The sequence below is a fragment of the Bombus affinis genome, chromosome 2, assembly GCF_024516045.1.
Source record: "Bombus affinis isolate iyBomAffi1 chromosome 2, iyBomAffi1.2, whole genome shotgun sequence".
Taxonomy (NCBI): Eukaryota; Metazoa; Arthropoda; class Insecta; order Hymenoptera; family Apidae; genus Bombus; species Bombus affinis.
The window spans coordinates 8,146,627-8,165,030 of NC_066345.1; the positions used below are offsets into that span (position 1 = coordinate 8,146,627).

The 18,404-nt window shown below is 31.6% G+C and overlaps 1 protein-coding gene across 2 annotated transcripts; it reads right to left on the bottom strand.

Annotated features, from left to right (window-relative positions):
- Positions 1-1,002: 1,002 nt before the first annotated feature.
- Positions 1,003-16,429, bottom strand: LOC126923106 (solute carrier organic anion transporter family member 74D). Of its 2 annotated transcripts, none has more exons than XM_050736220.1 (8): positions 16,236-16,429; positions 12,518-12,706; positions 7,651-8,076; positions 6,223-6,470; positions 5,328-5,598; positions 4,568-4,763; positions 2,814-3,412; positions 1,003-1,525 (listed from the first exon to the last, which is right to left on the bottom strand). In XM_050736220.1, the coding sequence occupies exons 2-8, from the start codon at positions 12,696-12,698 to the stop codon at positions 1,353-1,355; spliced, it is 2,094 nt and encodes a 697-aa protein (XP_050592177.1). In that variant the 5' UTR covers positions 12,699-12,706; positions 16,236-16,429; the 3' UTR covers positions 1,003-1,352. The 2 variants fall into 2 exon arrangements, with proteins under 2 accessions (XP_050592177.1, XP_050592166.1); XM_050736209.1 differs by having other exon boundaries at positions 12,518-12,711; positions 16,236-16,428.
- Positions 16,430-18,404: the final 1,975 nt, after the last annotated feature.

An 18,404-nucleotide genomic window follows, 5' to 3' on the forward strand; every position in this document is an offset into this window, starting at 1 on the left:
TTCATGCACAACGGTTCACGACACGTATTATAGAAAATTTTTGTGAATATATTACGTGTGTTGTACAAAACTTTTTCCATTAGCGTTATTATGAAACACGATTATCGTTGTAGTGATAAAAAATATTTAATATGTAGCGTGAATAATTGCTATAAACATATAATTAATGCTAAAGGTGTTCGCTCTAAATTAATTGATATCATAGAAAATCGATTGTTTAAATAATTTCATCACCTTCGTAAAGTGTGTATTTTCAACAAATATCGTGCAACTTCTATATACATTTTCCGATTTGTTTCGAATTTTACCAGTGTGATTATGTTGCTTGTATCATGTTATATGTCATACAAAATCTTTTACATAACACACATGACATATTCGAGAACAGAATCTATGAATCTAAATACTTTCGTGAGCTATTGATATATATATTTCCAAATAAAATTAGCCCGGGCTTCGTTGTACAAGGATTAGACGTAAATCATAGAATATTTATAGAGCCTAAATGTCTTTTTCTAAGTTATAAGTAATATATATAAGTTGGAAATCATTATATTGTGCTGGAAATGATGATAGTTTTACAATGAAATCGTTTGCCACATAATACTACATTATTGGTGCTAATTGATTGATATAGTTTAAACAACTTACTGTTAAAATATATATATTGAAAATATATTATAAGTTTATAAAAGTTTGATAAAATATATTTTATTAATTATTTCGTTATACATCATTGTGCGTTAGCATTACTTTTATGCAACTCGCTTTTTAACGAATTTGATTAACTGTTACAAAGGAACAACGCATTTGACGCCAAAATATACATACCTGGTTGTTTTGATTTCAGTTCGATCAAACGTTTCTGTCTCGTCGAGTATTATAACTTTGTTTGCCATAGATTTAACGAAGAAAGCCCGATTTTCCTTGAAAATCAGTTTTTAATATTTACTTGCACAAGAACATTTAACGATCAAAAGAAAGATCATACACGATCAGAAATTTAATAAAAACTCATGTTTTATTTACAAATAGATAGGAATAACGCTGTACAATCGTGCAAATATTTTAGCAGTCTGGAATGCAATTTAAAAAAGATAAGAACATCGACATTATTTAAATGCTTTGAATTTTACTTTAATTTACAGTCGATCCTTCTAACTAACTATTCGATAAGACACGCGAAAGTTATTAAAGATACCCCTATGCAATTTGATATGTAAAATAATATCATTCTAATCGTCGATATTGAGTATGGAAATTTTTTTAATTTACATAACAACGAATAAAACCTAGTGTTTTACGTGGAACATTTTGACTTGTAATCGATAGAAACGATTATTGCTCGTCTTTTAGTTTACATTTCCGTTCATTTCTTTCTTCTTCTCACCGTCGGCAGTTTGTGACGCCTCGTCCTCTCGAATAAATTCACAGTGTCTGTCGCTTTCTTGGGCGCCGTAAAGATCCAAATTCTTCCCCAGATAACAAACCGCTGCATCGAAAAACACTCCTATTATGGAGAATCCTAAAAAAAGAAAACACATTGTCGTACAATAACGAAGTACTTCCATGACGAGATCGCTAAAAATTCAATATGTATAACGAAGATTAACTACATCATCGACATGAATAAAATAAAACGTATGAATGAAGAGCTATGCTAGTTTCTAATAACATTTGATGATATTTAATTTGTTCTGTTTAACAAAATTACTTAACTTGTAATATCAGGCATGCCTAATTATTAACAATCGAAAGTTTACAATTGGATCAGAATCGAATCGTTATGTCACTACTTGTGGTATAATTTACACCGTAACGGTATATTTTTTAAAGTTCCATCCAGACGAGATAAGATAAAAATTTTAGACTTCTTTATCGCTTATTTGCTACCATTCGAACTACTATTGTATTTACATTATTTTGTAATAGGTAATAATGTAATCAATGTTTTATGATACTTTTCTGAGTATGATAGAAACGTCTGTTTATACATAATAGGGAGACGTATACGTTACAATTATTTTCTTATGGTACAAATCAGTATGTTTGATATAATTTTAATCAGGCTTTACCCTTTTACTAATTTTATACGTATATCATAAATATTTATTTAGCGTTCCTGTTGTAAAAATTGAAACGCGTTTGAGTTGAGGGAAATTGAGAAAATTTACACAGCATATCTTTTCCTATAGGCTGCACCGTAAAGTCTAACGTAGTACTGTCAAACAGGCATAATTTAAAAAAAAAAAACATAAATCAAGAGCGAAAATAAAACTTTTCTAATAAGACTTCATTTTCGAGAAAATCATTTTTAGAAATTTATACGTGTAATTAATGATTTGATGGGCCTTAGTATACATCTCTCTTTCTAAATGTGCTTACATTTACAAACATAATTAACGTTGCAATTTACCACTTACTATGTTACTACTAATAACAAGCTTGTTGTCGATATGAGCTACTAGTTTCTATTAGTTTATCGATATCAAAGTTAGGTGCGTACGTACCCTTCTGACATATTACACATTCTCGAAATCAACTTTCTCGAAATCAACTTTCTTGAAGATAAAATTTTATTTTTAAGCAACTTACTTTTCGTTTCCACCTTATTTTACGCTATACTAATCTATTTATTACATTTCACTTTCCACGTGTGTCAAGTATTTTAACTAAAAGCATGTCACTTCTAAATATAATACTTTTTGTCTCCGTTTCGACTGAATATTCGACAAATTGGATTATCCCTCTGACGCCCATTTAATCAAAACAATGTATAATACACTGTAGAATTACTATTAATAAACACTTACCTGCTGACGTTATATTAACTAAATACCGGAAGTTTCTTCCATGGTGGAACCAGCAGTTTCCTTTGGTTCCGCAGGACTCCTCCCAAATCAAGCAAGTCGAGTCAATAATGGCTCCGTAAATAATCGGGCCCGGTATCAACGCGAACAAGGAAATGATCATCAGCGTAATACCCTGCGCGAAGCTTTTATCCTTCTTCTCGACGCTGCGATAATTGACCAGCACGTTGCCGATTTTTCCGGAACACGCTAACGTTTGTATGACACAAGTGAGCACCGTGAACAAAAGATAAGGGCGGCTGCAGTCATTCGTGCATGGACCAGCTCTGACTTTGTCAAAATTCATCGTATGTGGATCGTTCACGTAGATCGATTGATTCCTCGGATTGTAATCGGTAGTGTATCCGAAGTGACTTTCGAGATCTGGCGTGCTCAGTAAAGGAAGACAACTGCAGTTTCCAAATTCCTTGTCGTTAATTATTGTTCGACAACCAGCATGGCAAGCAGAGAAAAAGGTCGTCTTCGATGATAAATGACAGACTGGAGAATATTTAACGCCATCGCAGTTACAATCGGTGTTGCAACTAAATGTTAGGTTCATCCTGTAACAAAAATGAATTAACTAAATTTTATTCGTATTGATACAACGTTGTAATATAAAGGTGTTAAATAACAATTTCACAGCAATGTATAACTGATTTATAACGTTAGTATACGTTTAGAAATAAGTATGAAAGTTTACCGTGTATTAAATATCATATTTAAATACATAAAGGATATGTCATAGTATCAAGTACAAATCAATTACAGTAAGTACAAATAATGCATAATTACATAGAGAAGATATTGTGAAAATGGTATTATAGAAAAAATTATAATATCATAAATATATGTTAATAATTTACTTGTTTTCATATATAGTCCTCTGTTCTATTACTTATATTGTAATGAAGAAATTAGAAACTTATGGGAATTACATTCTTCAATAAAAGTAGCTAGAAAAATTAACTATATAATTATCAAATTTTAGCTTCAATATCGATTTACACTATGTAGTTTCATGTATATCAAATAATACAGCAAACAGTTATCCAGAAGTTCCGAAAAATTATAATTTTTATACTTTCTAATAATTTGTATACAAGGAATGCGCATATGATCCTAAAATATATTCCTTGGACCTGGCATTTAATGTTTTTAATATATGTAACTTCAAGATACTGTAACTCATGTAGAATACGTAAAAGTCACATTAAATTGTATGAACAGCGCTCTACATATTAAAAAAGAATGATAACTTACGTTAACAGAGAAGTATAATAAATCCTAAAGAAATGTTTTATCCGATGATTTCTAGAGAATGTAATGCTCTTTACTAAGAATAATTCAAATACTAATTATTTCTATCAGTATATATTTTTATGTTAACATAATAAAGCGACTCTATTCATAATTAATTACAATTATCTTGTTACATATTAGAGCACTACTATATTACAAGATTTTGAGAAAAACAGGAGTAATAATAAAATTATCACATTTTCAACATAAAGAGTTACAAATGAATTTACAATTTAATTCCTTGTAGATCAATCTATAGGTTCTTTCTTATATTATTTTCCTTTACACATTACTTTATTCTTAGTGGCGGCTTCATGAAATTGTACTTTTCCACTTTCCTTTATTTATAACGGAGCTTTTATTTCTAATCTGAGAGTAATGTAAACAATGTTCTATAAGCAAGAAAACGTACTCACTGCATAGTCTCTAAGTTGAGACCCTGAATGCCGGTATCGGAACAACCAAGAAATATAAAGAGTATCTGACCAGCGACGAAACAAATACCGACAAACACATTCCACGCTAACAATGGTCTAGGACCAGGTTTAAATTTGCTAATGATTAATCCAGAAAGCAGAAATCCTAGTACCATACCAACAAGCGATATCGGACCTTAAAATATAAAATCTTATGTTTAATAGCTTTGACGAATTACATACTTTGGTAATCAATTATTTTAACCCTTACAGGACTGATGTTTGCATATACGCAACACTGTACATTAACAAATTATCAATTAATCCATTGGCATATCAGTTATTTCTACATTAAAAGTTTCCGTTATACATTATTTTTTCTCAAACAAAATCACTATCTATTATCCTTAATAATCAACAGTTAGAAAGAAATACAGTCTGCAAAATATTATATATCGAGTTGTTGAACAACCAAGAGCTAAAATACACAACATTTCAAACTTTGGCAGACGACTGCATGCCAATGAGTTAAACAATAAATTCATTGTCGACAATCCGATCTTTACATTCTAATGCACTGTATTTGATACATTTGATACATTTTAATACGACGTGTCTTCTTTACAAAGACATGAGGAAAATCGTGTTTTTATTATTAATAAAAAATCTTGTCTACGCAATCAAAGAAAGATTGAGTCCTGAAAGAGTTAAATAACTAACAACAGTTATTTTCAAAACGTAATTTTTTCAAGTGACACACCTGCAATCACAGTACCACCAGCAGCAGATGTGCTGTATTGAACCTCAAGATATTTCGCCAAAAATGTTATGTATGCCGAAGCACCTAACACGTAAAACACTCCGCTTAGATTATTGAAAGTTAACAGCCAATTTGTTAGCAACCTCATCATCGCTTTCGGAAATTCACGCATAGTTGGAATGTATTCACTTTCTAAAGACTTTCTTGGTTCCATCGGCTTCATGTATTGCTCTTGCACAGTTAGGTGCAATTTCAATGGAATACTACCATCCTGAAAAAAAATGCATAAAGTATCATTAAATCATCGACTAAAAAAAAGACGTGTGAACATATGTGAAAGACGTACATATAAAATGTAATCAAATATTTCAAAGTGAGTATGTATACCTATACAGAAAATATAGCAAGTAATTCAATTAGTTAATTTTCTTGTTGATATTTCCACTTATCTACTTAGACATATGAGTGAAGATATGATGTTTTAAAATTCTATTATTAAGAGCAATCAAAAATCTTTAGTAAAACTTTACCGTTGCAATCATTACGATTATTATTTTACACGTCACTTTGAAAATGTCCATATTTTATCTAAAATAGCTATTATGCAAACAACAATTTGCTCCTTTAACTGTATCACGAATACATAATTACATCATTGTATATTGCACAATTCAACTTGAAAGAATATTGATACTACATATTCACTAAGCAGTATTTTTATCATAAATTATATAAGTACTCCTAAGATCTTTATATCTAATTTCAACATTATCGATACGTTTTTGTGCATACGCAAGCCGCATATGTAGACATTGCAAGGTAAGCAAACTATATATTGTATTAAATTCGTATTATGCATTGAACGATAAATTCTATAGTATTAATCATATTTCACCTTCTTGGCAGTGTCGATTGCAGTATTTGTTTCTGTCGGTAAATTTCGTGGAAACATTGCTATTAGAATAGCGAACATGCCCATAGTGGCGCCTAGAATAATCCAACCGAGCCACCATGCACCTAACCAGCGTGGATCCTTTTTTGTAATTACAGGATGTAGACTGGGATCTATGTACAAACTGAGACAACCATAACCCAGTAGGAATCCTATTGCTGGCCCAACAGTTCTCAGAGCAAAGGTGAAACCTGGATAAAGATTAAATAAAAATTAATATTCTTGTGTTCTATAAATTGTACATGACGCAGATATTTGGGCAATTAATAATGAAAAAAATAATTATTCATTATTTCTATTAATTAAATTGAAATATATATTCGAACCTTTTAGAATTTACGAATTATATGTAACTTGAATAGTATTAATTATAATATTAAATGAAAATATATAATGATTGAGTTTCCTAAAATTTGTTTCAAAGTACAATTAAAAAGATTCAAAATCAAGTAAATAAAATTATCAACCATGCAAGATTGATTCCCAGTAAAATAACGAATTTATGTTTGTACCTATACTGTGTTGGCTGCTAAAATTACTTGGTACAAAAAATATTTGGTAAATATTTATTAAAAGCAACAGAGAGGAAGAGAGTTTCTTCAAGCTTTATTTATAGATATTATTAAAGTTTTCATCACTGAAATATTAAAAAAAAAGCTTACATATTTTACAAATAAATTAGAAAAGTAAAAGAAAATGTGAAAATCGGTCCATGTTTTCTTAATGTTTTAAAATTAGCTAGTCGTTGCATTTAGATGCAAAAGAAATATTTATAGCTTAACATCTTGGAACTTCCTATCCACGCATCTAAATCAATAATCTTAACCCTGAACAACGGTAGAATTTGGCGATCTATTTACATTTACACGTACATTAAATTATAAAACTTTAATACATTACATTATAGTACCTTGCATAGATACACTATTTGAATTTGATCAGCGTGTACAAATTAATGATAAATCGATGATTAGAACTAGTACTTACTACCTTCCTATGAAATCAACAGATTATAAATTCAAATTACCTGTTAAAACACGCATGTCAAAAGTATCTTTTACAATTCATATATACATATATATACATATATACATTTACTGTTTGAATATCAAAAATTAAATTTGAAAATAAAGATCTTACCAAATAACAAGACAGAAATTTTAAGCTGCATAAATGCACACAATGCAAATAATATACAATGTACACATATAGTATCCAAAATATGGTATTCGTTGTGATATTTAATAAACAAAATAATCTTTCATTTTATCTCTGTTCCACCTTTTTCGCTATATTCATAAAAATATGAGTTTGCATAAATATCCGTGGTTCGCTTATATCAATAAATATTTACATAGAATAAATATTTACCTAGAAGCATCGGAGTATTCTTCTTTTTGGTATTGTCATCCAGGTACGTTTGACCAAGACCATAATAGAGAGTGGTACCGATTCCAAGGATAAACTGAGAGAGGAAGACCAAGAGTCGTGGAAGAATGCTGACGTCCAAGAGCGTTTCCTCGTCGCAATGGTCTGGTTTGATGACGCGTGGACAAATTGCTAGATCTTGGGGTACTGTGGTTGCGTTCAGCAGAGTTTGGTCAAGGTACTCCTTCGTTAATGCCAAAGCATCTCGTCCTGGTCCGAACAGGAAGTGTGGAAGAGCGAGGACTAGGCACGAGAAGGCACTAAGACCGACACCAACCGCGATCCATCTTGGACGGTGACCAGAACCTCCGTAGTACGTTAATATCAGAGATAAAATTTGAGAGATCTCATTGCCAGAAAGGATTAATCCTGAAATAAATTCGAATCAAATGAATTCATATGACGTGACTATTTCTTATTTCGTGGTATAAGAAGAGATGCAATGAGAACAATGCTTGATTTTTATTTATGACGATTATCGTACATAATTGTGTAAACACACGTTGACGTATATCGTATATCATTATGTACGAAGCTCGAAATTGTAAATTCAATCAACATCATATTAAAGCAAAACTTTAGTAAGTTGAATTATTCTACTCTCTGTAATAGAAAAGTATCAAATTATGATAAGACGAAATGAAGATTAGTTTAGCATGTAGCCGATCAAAGTTACAAGGAAGTTATTTGTTTCGAAAAGATTCGAAATTATTGTGAATAATTTATAAGATATTAATTATAATAATGACTTTGTAATTAATTCTTTTAATTAATTTATATCTTATATCGATACATTATACAGAAGAAACAGTTTGTTGAATTTCACGATCTTCTATTAATTAAATTAAACGGACCGAGTTCATTACAAATATTTTTTCAAATATAGCCATCGCTTAAAGATATTGATATTATAAATGCTCTTTGTAGAATCTGCATTTCTGGAGAATAATTGCTTAGAATCTCTGAAAAATGATTAGTTGAACAAATTTCTCAATACGTTGAAGGATCAAATGAATATTGTACTCAAATGATTATTATGATAGATTATTAAAAGAAATGATTATTATGAGAATATTATTTCAAACGATTTTTCGTATAAATAATAGACGTTGCAACTACGAGATGCTAAATTTTTCCAAAATATTTAAAACAAAGTATTACAATTCTCTTGATACATGTCAGAATTTTTTGTTTAATTTAACGTAATATCTGTGTTTGCCTATGTAAATTAATGTAATATAATGTTTAGTTGTGTAAATTAATGTAGTTACTAATCACTGAAATGGGTTGATGCAACAGAAAAATAAAGTTAAAAAATTAAAAGCATTAATGTAACTAATTAAATTACTGTATAGAGTTTACTTTCAATTTAAGCATGATATGTATTCATAAAACAGGTAGACTGTGGAGAATGATTAATCTGAATATTTGCAAGATGTCAAAAAATCATGCATCTCTTATACATCTCTATATCATCTTATCCATAGAAAACAATCAAATCGAAAATAATAAATGATACTACATGTACACTAATGATCTACATGTCCATCAAGTGTTAAATAACTGTACTTTGATCAAAAAGCTATGTTTTTTAAACCATAATATCAAATCATAAAGATTAACCACGTACGCCAATAGAAATAATATTTTTCTTTTAAGCTGGACGTTAGTATGATTCTGTAAATCCTAACCGCGACTACTAATATTTCTTCTCCTTTGTTCCATACATTTAGTTGATTTATTGAAATTAATGATAATATTATAATATGGAGACTTCAACAAAAGAGCACAAATGTATAAATCGCATTTTTAGTCTTTTCTTATAGGAGAGCAATTTTACAATAATAAAACAATTTTATTCGATTGTTTAATATAAAACAACAACTTTGAAATAAAGAAGACACTATTCTATTTCGTTTTTGCATTAAATTTTTGCTATCCTCCAGAACGTTCCAAAAATATTAAACGAAACAGAGAAATATTCTCACTTTTTCAGGAAACCGAGTGAATTTATCAACTGTTTGTAAATATGTTATCGTCCTAAATTAGACGTATTATTCTCATTTTCGACTGTGTTATATTAAGTTATGTACTTATATTACATCAAGTACTATTTTTTAGATAACTGATGGTATTAAAATCAGGAAAATCTGTAAAGGCGAACTTATCAGCTTTGTTTCCTACGATCCTCGCATAGAATTTTGCCTAATTATCCACCACTAATTATCCATATTTGTTTCGTTTTTAAAAAATCACGGAATTCGACAAAACGTATCGTTTTGTATCGTTAACTCCAATGGATATGTATAGATATCGATCGATCGAATCAACGTAATAACACCGACCTCGTAAAACCGCGAAGTCCACCGGCTGAATACTACACGTTCGTGTGCGTAAGAGTTGTATCGATTTCTCACGCAGCCGCTGTAACACGTAATTAATGTTCATCCAATTGCGTGTCCACGATGCAAATAATGTTTCAATCGGTGGGCCAGTTAATAGCCAGGGTGATGAGCGAAACAAACGAGAGTTCTTCGATTCTTTTGCATCATACAATTGTGAGACTCGAACGAAAGAAGATGACAATAAAGGATTAATTTGAAAAATCAAAGCGAGGTCAATTAGATTAACATCATTACACGTGGACTCGGCAATAAGTTTGCGCGATATTCATTACTACTAAGGCTTTTTTTAAGCGAATCAGGCTTTTTTGTTTTGTTAAATCATTCTTGATAAAATGAAAAATGTAATATATGTAACATCTAATCAATATATATAAGACACGTAAATAATACGTACGCATAATATGACACCTATTGCTATTAATCCAATAATCTATATTCAATGAAATTAATTAAAAATTATATTCGATGATGTTGATATCATTATCTAGTAGAAAATTATGATTGAATATATAGAATAATTGAAAAGGAATTGTTGATGCGTTGTCATTGATTGATTTCGCGTGTTAAACGCGGAGCAACTTTAACGATGGGATGAAATCGAAATTGATAAAATAGCGAAGGAAGACGATGATTATTTCGTATCAGAATTGTTTTATTATCACAATGTCTTTGTGGGTTAAAAGTTTGCGCGCGAACCCACCGCTCTATATTTCTTCGGAGACATATTGCTTGGTCGAGAGTTTTATAATAATTAAAATGACCTAAGAATCCTAACGAAAATTAGCGGTAGTAGGGGCAGAGCACGGCGACGCGTAATTAGTCGATGAGCGTTAGACGAAGTTTAGACAGGAACAGTTTTATATAATAAATCTACACACACACGTTTTTGACTAATACTAAACTTCACAGAAGCAGGTTTCAAATGTCTACTAATTCGCAATTCTCCATACATCTATTTAATACGCTTTTTAACTTTGTCCAATAAAATTAAGCAATAGCAACAATAATAATAAAAAAAATCAGTAATAAATTTCACCTAATACAAAGTAATTTTCGAAATTTATAACGTATCCGAAATATCCAACCACGAATAATTATAACTATACGTACATTACTTTTAAAAAGTATAGGATAATTTTTATCCATCTGCGTTCTATCTTGGCCTAAAAATTAATCGCCTTTTTAAAAGTAAAAAGCATGCAGGATCTTTGAAAACAGCATATTCTATAACAGTATGTTCGTGTGTCTTTATAGTATCCAGCACTCGTTATTCTAACGACAGATTTCTCACTTCTATGATTGCGACACTCTACTTACTAGACGAACGCACACCGACACGCGATTTATCTTTCGTCGGGGCCGAATGCGTGTACGTGTGCAAATGCAAGTCCAAGTACTTTAATACGACTAGAATCGTAACACTTGGCTACTCGGTATCAGTGACGAGAGAAATCACAGTAAAAATAAGAACCGCGAAATACTCGAATGTTCACGGCTTCCTATATCTCGGACAGATTTTATTATTGTTGCACGAAAGAGTCGGTTTTATGTGATGCACGTTACGATAACATAAAATCAGAGAAAATATAATTATTTACATAGAATTTTTTGAAATTTTGTCGTTAATACATAAGATATTGAAAAACGAAAGGATGTAAAATTTGAAAAAGTCTTGTAAAGTACAATATATTCAGCATAGATTCTAGGATCAATATTTCTGTTATAATTTCATATCTTCTTTGGGAGCTTAATGAATTTAGTCCATTCGTTTATAATAGAAAATTGGATTATAATATAAAATCGTTTATAATAGAAAATATAAAATTTTGATGACGAGTAAAAACTGTACGTTCGTCAGAGAATATGAGACAAGGCAACGAACACTTAAATATTTCTACATTATACGTCAATTCATAATTTATACAAGTGAATATTCATATGAAAGGAAGACATACTAAACACAGTTTATAAAAGTTGTTTTATATTCTATGTTCCCTTTTATGTTAACGATAACATTTCTTCTTAGATTTCTTTAATATATTTTCAGATTTGCTTCATTCCTTGTATTTAACGCGTTATCGAGAAATATATTTTAGCTTCTATATCGATTAAGTATTTTTTACTTCTTTCAGCTACGACTGTAAATCTTTAACGAATTTAACACAATTATTTTAACGTCTTGCATACATCTATTTAACAATAATATATCTCATATACTTTGAGATAATAGAACGTTCGATGAAGTACGAGAATAATCAGAAACTATCTCACATAGCACTTTTTATTTTAAACCTTGGAATTAATTAATATGTTCGATCACATTATTCCAAAGGCGATAATTATAACTCGAATTATACAGGTAAACGAAACAAGGTGACAGGTTAATAAAGTCAAAAGGTTCTTACCAGTTGTCCGACTAGGTATCTTAAATCTCTTTTCCAAGGTTGTGAGGGTGACGACGATATAAATAAAGGCCATCGCCTGTACAGTACCGAGAAGCCCGTACACGGCGATGAAATTTTTTGGGGTAGCACGATCTCGTAGCCATCGGGGATAAATCCCACAAACTCCACAACCTTTGCTCATCCCTCCGACTGCACTGTAACATTCACATATCTCATTTTTCCGAATTTTTTGGAACATTTTAGAAAATTGTTATAAAATATTTCCTTATTAACATTCTAACGACGATATATGGTATACACCGTGTTAATTACAATCTGATCGGAGAATAAAATACATATCGTATTTCACTTATAATTTGTTAAAAGCTCTTCATTTTGTACAGTAACTTGCTAAAGTATCATGCCACGATTATCTTTTATAATATCATATAAACTGACACGAACAGTTCAACACGCAAAGAGTATGGAAATTAATGGGTTAATATCGATATTAGAAACGAAGAATAAAGAACGAATAATTTTCTGATAACGGTATAACGATAGATCTTTATTACTGATGCGATTTACAGACCAATACTTTCGCATACTACTATAAATCATCAAATATCGCAATAATTTATGTATTTTTGCTTTTTTTTATCAAACAACTAATATGAATTATTTTTGTTTATCTATGTAAAAAATTGTAAATAACTGTTTATTATATCGAATGATCCGAGTAAAAGAAAATCATGTGCCTCGACAAAGATACGAAAAACATGTTCATCATGTTTAAACGTAATATCAAATATGAAGAGCCTATAAACCACATGTATATGTGTATAGAAATAAAAAGCTAACAAGGTCAATTATAATAATTGCATTAACTTCTCTATAGAACACTTCTCTCTTCCATACAATTCCTTTAGCAACGATAAGTCTGTTATCTACCGTTATAAGCCGTTTTAATCATTTAATGATTAGCAGCGGTCGCTCCATTTATTAGCATTTCATTAATCCTTCCTCATTATCATATAAATATATGTAGAATAAATTATATGGCTGCAATGATTCAAAGCGTTGTTTCGACGAATGTATGTGTGCAAATGTTAATTTTATCTGATTCGCTGCATCAGATCTTACATTCTAGTAACGATTAGCCCGAATTTTCGGATATAAATCACGACAAAACGTTTCTGCGTTAACAAATCTGTTTCAAATAAATGAATTACCTACTTTGAAAAATCTTTAGATATGTTTAGATGTATTCCCCACTCATGATGAATTTTCCCATATTTAATAAATCGTCTAATTGCGATAACACAGAATTGACGAGCGGAGGAACTAAAATAATGATACGTATGAAAAGTATCGACATCCTAGCTCTCTAATGCCTCGTAATATTTCAAGTTTACACATTTTTGAAAAAGCTTCTCAACTCGTGAATATCTTACAGCTGGAAAAACCAATGGTTCCTATCCTTTCTGTAATAGACAATTTCATGAATCAAGTTCATAAATAAGCACAGTCAGTCTTATCAATGACACTTTCGACACAAGAGTGATATCACTTTATAATACGCTTGTTAATCGACCGTGAATAAAATTCCGCAATACAGCGAAATTGTCATTAGAAAGAGGGAAATTGAAATTACAAAATTAAGATTAACGAATGATAATAAATAAAGTCAATCATGGAAATACGTGCCTGTGATTACGAAAGTGTTTTGAAGAAGAAATTATTAAAGTTTTGCGTTTGACGCACGAACTGAATTCAGCTCAACGGCGCAACAACCAATTCAATCCAATTCAATTTCTACTACCTTGCAGAAATTCTTCCAGATTATTGTAATGTAAATAAATACAACGCAGAATAAGCGATAAACTCGTTTTTTTTAAATTCCTGACTTAGGTCACTTTCGTAATCACTGACGCATATGTGTAACGTATGTATGATTTTACATTATGAATTCAACGTGTGAAAAGTTCGTTGGTAAAATATCTGAAAATTTTGCAAGTTACATACGAGCATAGCGTACACGTTAAAAGCACGCACAAGTGACACTTAGTACCTAATGAGAAATTACAATAAAATAGAGTAATGCTCAATGTGATTAAATATGTCCAATAATAGCATTCGCAAATCATTCTTAGAAAGATCCGCGATTCGTAGGGAAGATAACAACTTTGCAAACTGAAATTCATATTGTCAAATAATTTGTTTGCTAAATGTTCAGATACTGCGTATGCATGTCTCGTTGCATAAAGCGATAAAGCGAAATTCGTATATAACATCGTCTAACAGTTAGAAGAATCATTATAATATTACATTTCTCACCAAAGAAAAAAGGTAATATGCATGTCTCATGTATGCAAATGTCAAAAAGTCAAACGATGTAATGGATTTATTTACCAACGATTTCCTTGGTAATTGTCGAGTGCGCCACGGGCACCTGAGATGATTACGCAATTGCAATTTAACTGGGTATAGATTTCGTTGTGACGCTCGGAGACTGCATTAATACGGAGTTCCAGCCGATTGTTACTTCCGCCTCGTCGTGCTACAAGAAGCACGCAAAGAATCGCGAACCTAACTTTATGATATATTCGCGAGTGTGAAGAAGTCGCAATACCAGCAACGTTCAACGTAAAAACAAAGATTTCAATTAAAAGCTTGTGCAAAAATTGTCAAGGCTTGGTTGACGTTCGTCGTTCGCGATAAAACTGCTAAATAGACAAGAATTGAAAGAGAGAAATTAAAATACAACTGAGAAAAGCTAAATGTTACGATGATGTTCTCATAAACAATAAAATTCACTGAAAGTCATATAAGGTCCATGACGATGACTATGTACTGTAATTAGTAAGTACTGTGAAACGTTACGAGCTTCCGGCATCGGCTATTAATCAAAAGCACGAACAGTTTTATACGCGAAACATGCGCGTAATGGAACTATAGATGTACGAGAAACCGGTAAACAGTTGTGAATGGAAGTAAATGTCGACAAAAAACGTCCATGATGATATAATAGATATAATAGTTATAATGATATAATAGATGATATAATGTAATAACCTAAGATAGTTCTATGCCAATCTATAGAGTAAAACGATCAATTTAAAGTAATGTTGATCAACGTAACATATTTATGAAAGAATAGGATGAAAATTCCGCCAAATGAAATATTTAGAGCGAGAAAGAATTGACAAATAGAGCAAAATGAAAAGATGGAAGATTAAAATTGTCATTGTACGCAGAAGCTATTGTACGTATCAAATAAATCCAATGAACAATGTTGCACACCATAGTACGATAATGATAGATATTTGACTGTCATGTGTAAAAATGACAAAGCTACATTGTTTTTAAACAGTTACGTGAACATCGAATAAAGAACGTAGACGCTATACTATCATCTACTTACTATGATAACCGATAGAATTTTTGTTTCCCAAAAGATCCAATATTCTTATGAAACACGATGTATAAATAATATTATAAATTGTATATAAAAAAAACCGTGAGATGCGTTTAACTAAGCTTGTATGCACTGCAATAGGAGCACATGACCATTTATATACGTACGATGTAATTCGCAAGATATTTTAGCAATTGACTAAATGTGTAATAAAATAGTGCGGAAAAATAAGCGATCCTGATAGAAATATTAGCACTTACAACAGAGAGCACAAAGTATGCAAGAGAAAGCGAAAACACGCGAGAATTCTATTAGTCTCACCTTGACCTTAGGCCACGTGCTTCCGCATGGACTCAGGAAGGACTTCCAGGTCGCGAGTCCTATATGGATCGCGATCCTCGAGTCTTTCCTTGCTCGTGACCTCCCTCGTCCGCCGAGTAACTAAAAAATCACTGAGCGCTATGAGCGCTCTAGTTTACGCGAATAAACGCGGGGTAACTGAGGCTCGCTCTTCTGTCAATGGCAATGCTCCCCTACTACATATTTCTCTATCAAAACGAATGATAAACGGGGCATCATTCAGAAGACGCGTTATCAACGAAGCACTGGTGCTGACATCTCATTATGTTTACCCACGATGACCAGTTGACACCGATTCCAAAGGTATCTTGAACTACGGTTGGTTGCAGTCTGTGCTAAACATACGACAGTCAACGTTCATTGTTTGAACGAGCAAACTTTTCCACTTATTTCTTTGTTTGAGGAAATAAGAAGGGGCACACCTCATCAATTTCAATGAGCTTGAAAATGTTGTGAAAACCAACATTCTGAACAACTTTCTCGCATACATGCAACCGTCGTTCGTTCTTCATTTCCGAAATATTCACAAAAATCTTCGATTAAATTTAATTTCGATTGCGCTTCATCCTGGCATACAGGTCGTCACATTTTGATATAGCTCAACCTACACTTAACTCATTGATGCTAGTCATCTTTAATATAAATAAAAAAAGATAACTCAACGGGCTATAGGTTGGAGTAGATTAATATTCGGCCGGTAAGGCAAGCGTGACTAATTCTTAGTTCATGCGATTTTGTAAGTACATGATGAATTCGACTACTACGATTTATTATTATTTATATACAGAGTCCGAATAAAATGTAAGAGCGGGAACGGCGTGATTCCCTGTGTAAAAATAAGAGAAAGATATAGAATAGAATTTTCTCATTTCCGGCTTAGTTTTCGAGATCGAGATTGGAAATTTGTCAAGTATACTTGAACATGGCTAATTCCAGGACAGAAATAAGTAATCGACAGGAGGTCATTCTACGTATAAAAATATAGTAGAAATATATATAGTATATGGTTATCATTAGATTACATGTGTTTTCATTAGGAGAACATGTACATATGTATTTGCTAATTCTGATTATATCATTAGTATATACACGATGAACAAAGAGATAGTGCAACATTTCCTATGTCAATAAATTCATTAAAAATTATTTCATGTTAACATTACTGGCCACTTAATGACGCCAATTACACTAGTACTGAATAGATACTAGAGTAGAGTGGATATTACTCCAACCCAACCCACAACTCAAATAAACAATAATAAATGTAATAATAATTTTAATGATCCGTACATATTTCAACGTCTGGTGCTTGTTTTTGCATCAATCGATTTCGATGAAATTTTCAGCATGTATATAATTGATATGGATCTACTAAACGTACTTTTTCGTTGCAGGCACATATAAAAAGGTTGTACAAATTGATCTTTACTACTTTCATCGTCATTCCTACAATATAAATTTTCTTCTTAAAGTTCTTTTTCCGTATCATCCAGTGAACTAATCCTTTCAGCTCCTCACAAAAGCTCAAGTAAAATTTTGAAGAGATCGGTTGATTAATCATTGATATATCATGGAAGCCAATTCGCTAAACACGATTTGAAGTTTCGCATCCAGCAACCTCTAAAGCAATAACTTTACCATTTTATCGAATTCAGGAGTAAAAATGTAAGAAACCATTTACGAGGTATAACAGTTTGAGAAGAATGCAATAAAGGAATCGTCAATTTTTTTTTCTCCACTAAATGGGAATATCCTCTGAAGGAATATTAGCTTAAAAATATATGTACGAAAGTCACAAAAATAAATCGATTGTACAAATATGTACATCACTTTTAAATACACCACCAACACTACTAATCTAACTAAAGGAACTCTACTTTTTCTTCCTTAAAGACATTTTGTAAGCTAGGACATCAAAGAGTGACGAATTTATAAAGATTCACGAAGGAAGCCAAATCGTTGAGTTATTTTGCCAAAAGGCGCAACTGGTTATTTTTGCTCGGTCGTTGTGGGTCTGACTTAGACGTCGAGGGCGGTTTCCCCTTTGCTCGTTTTTGCGGCCCGCCGCGACGCTTGGCGTCCAATTCCACAAGGCCATTAAGATTATCTTTAGCCACGAAAAAAGACAAG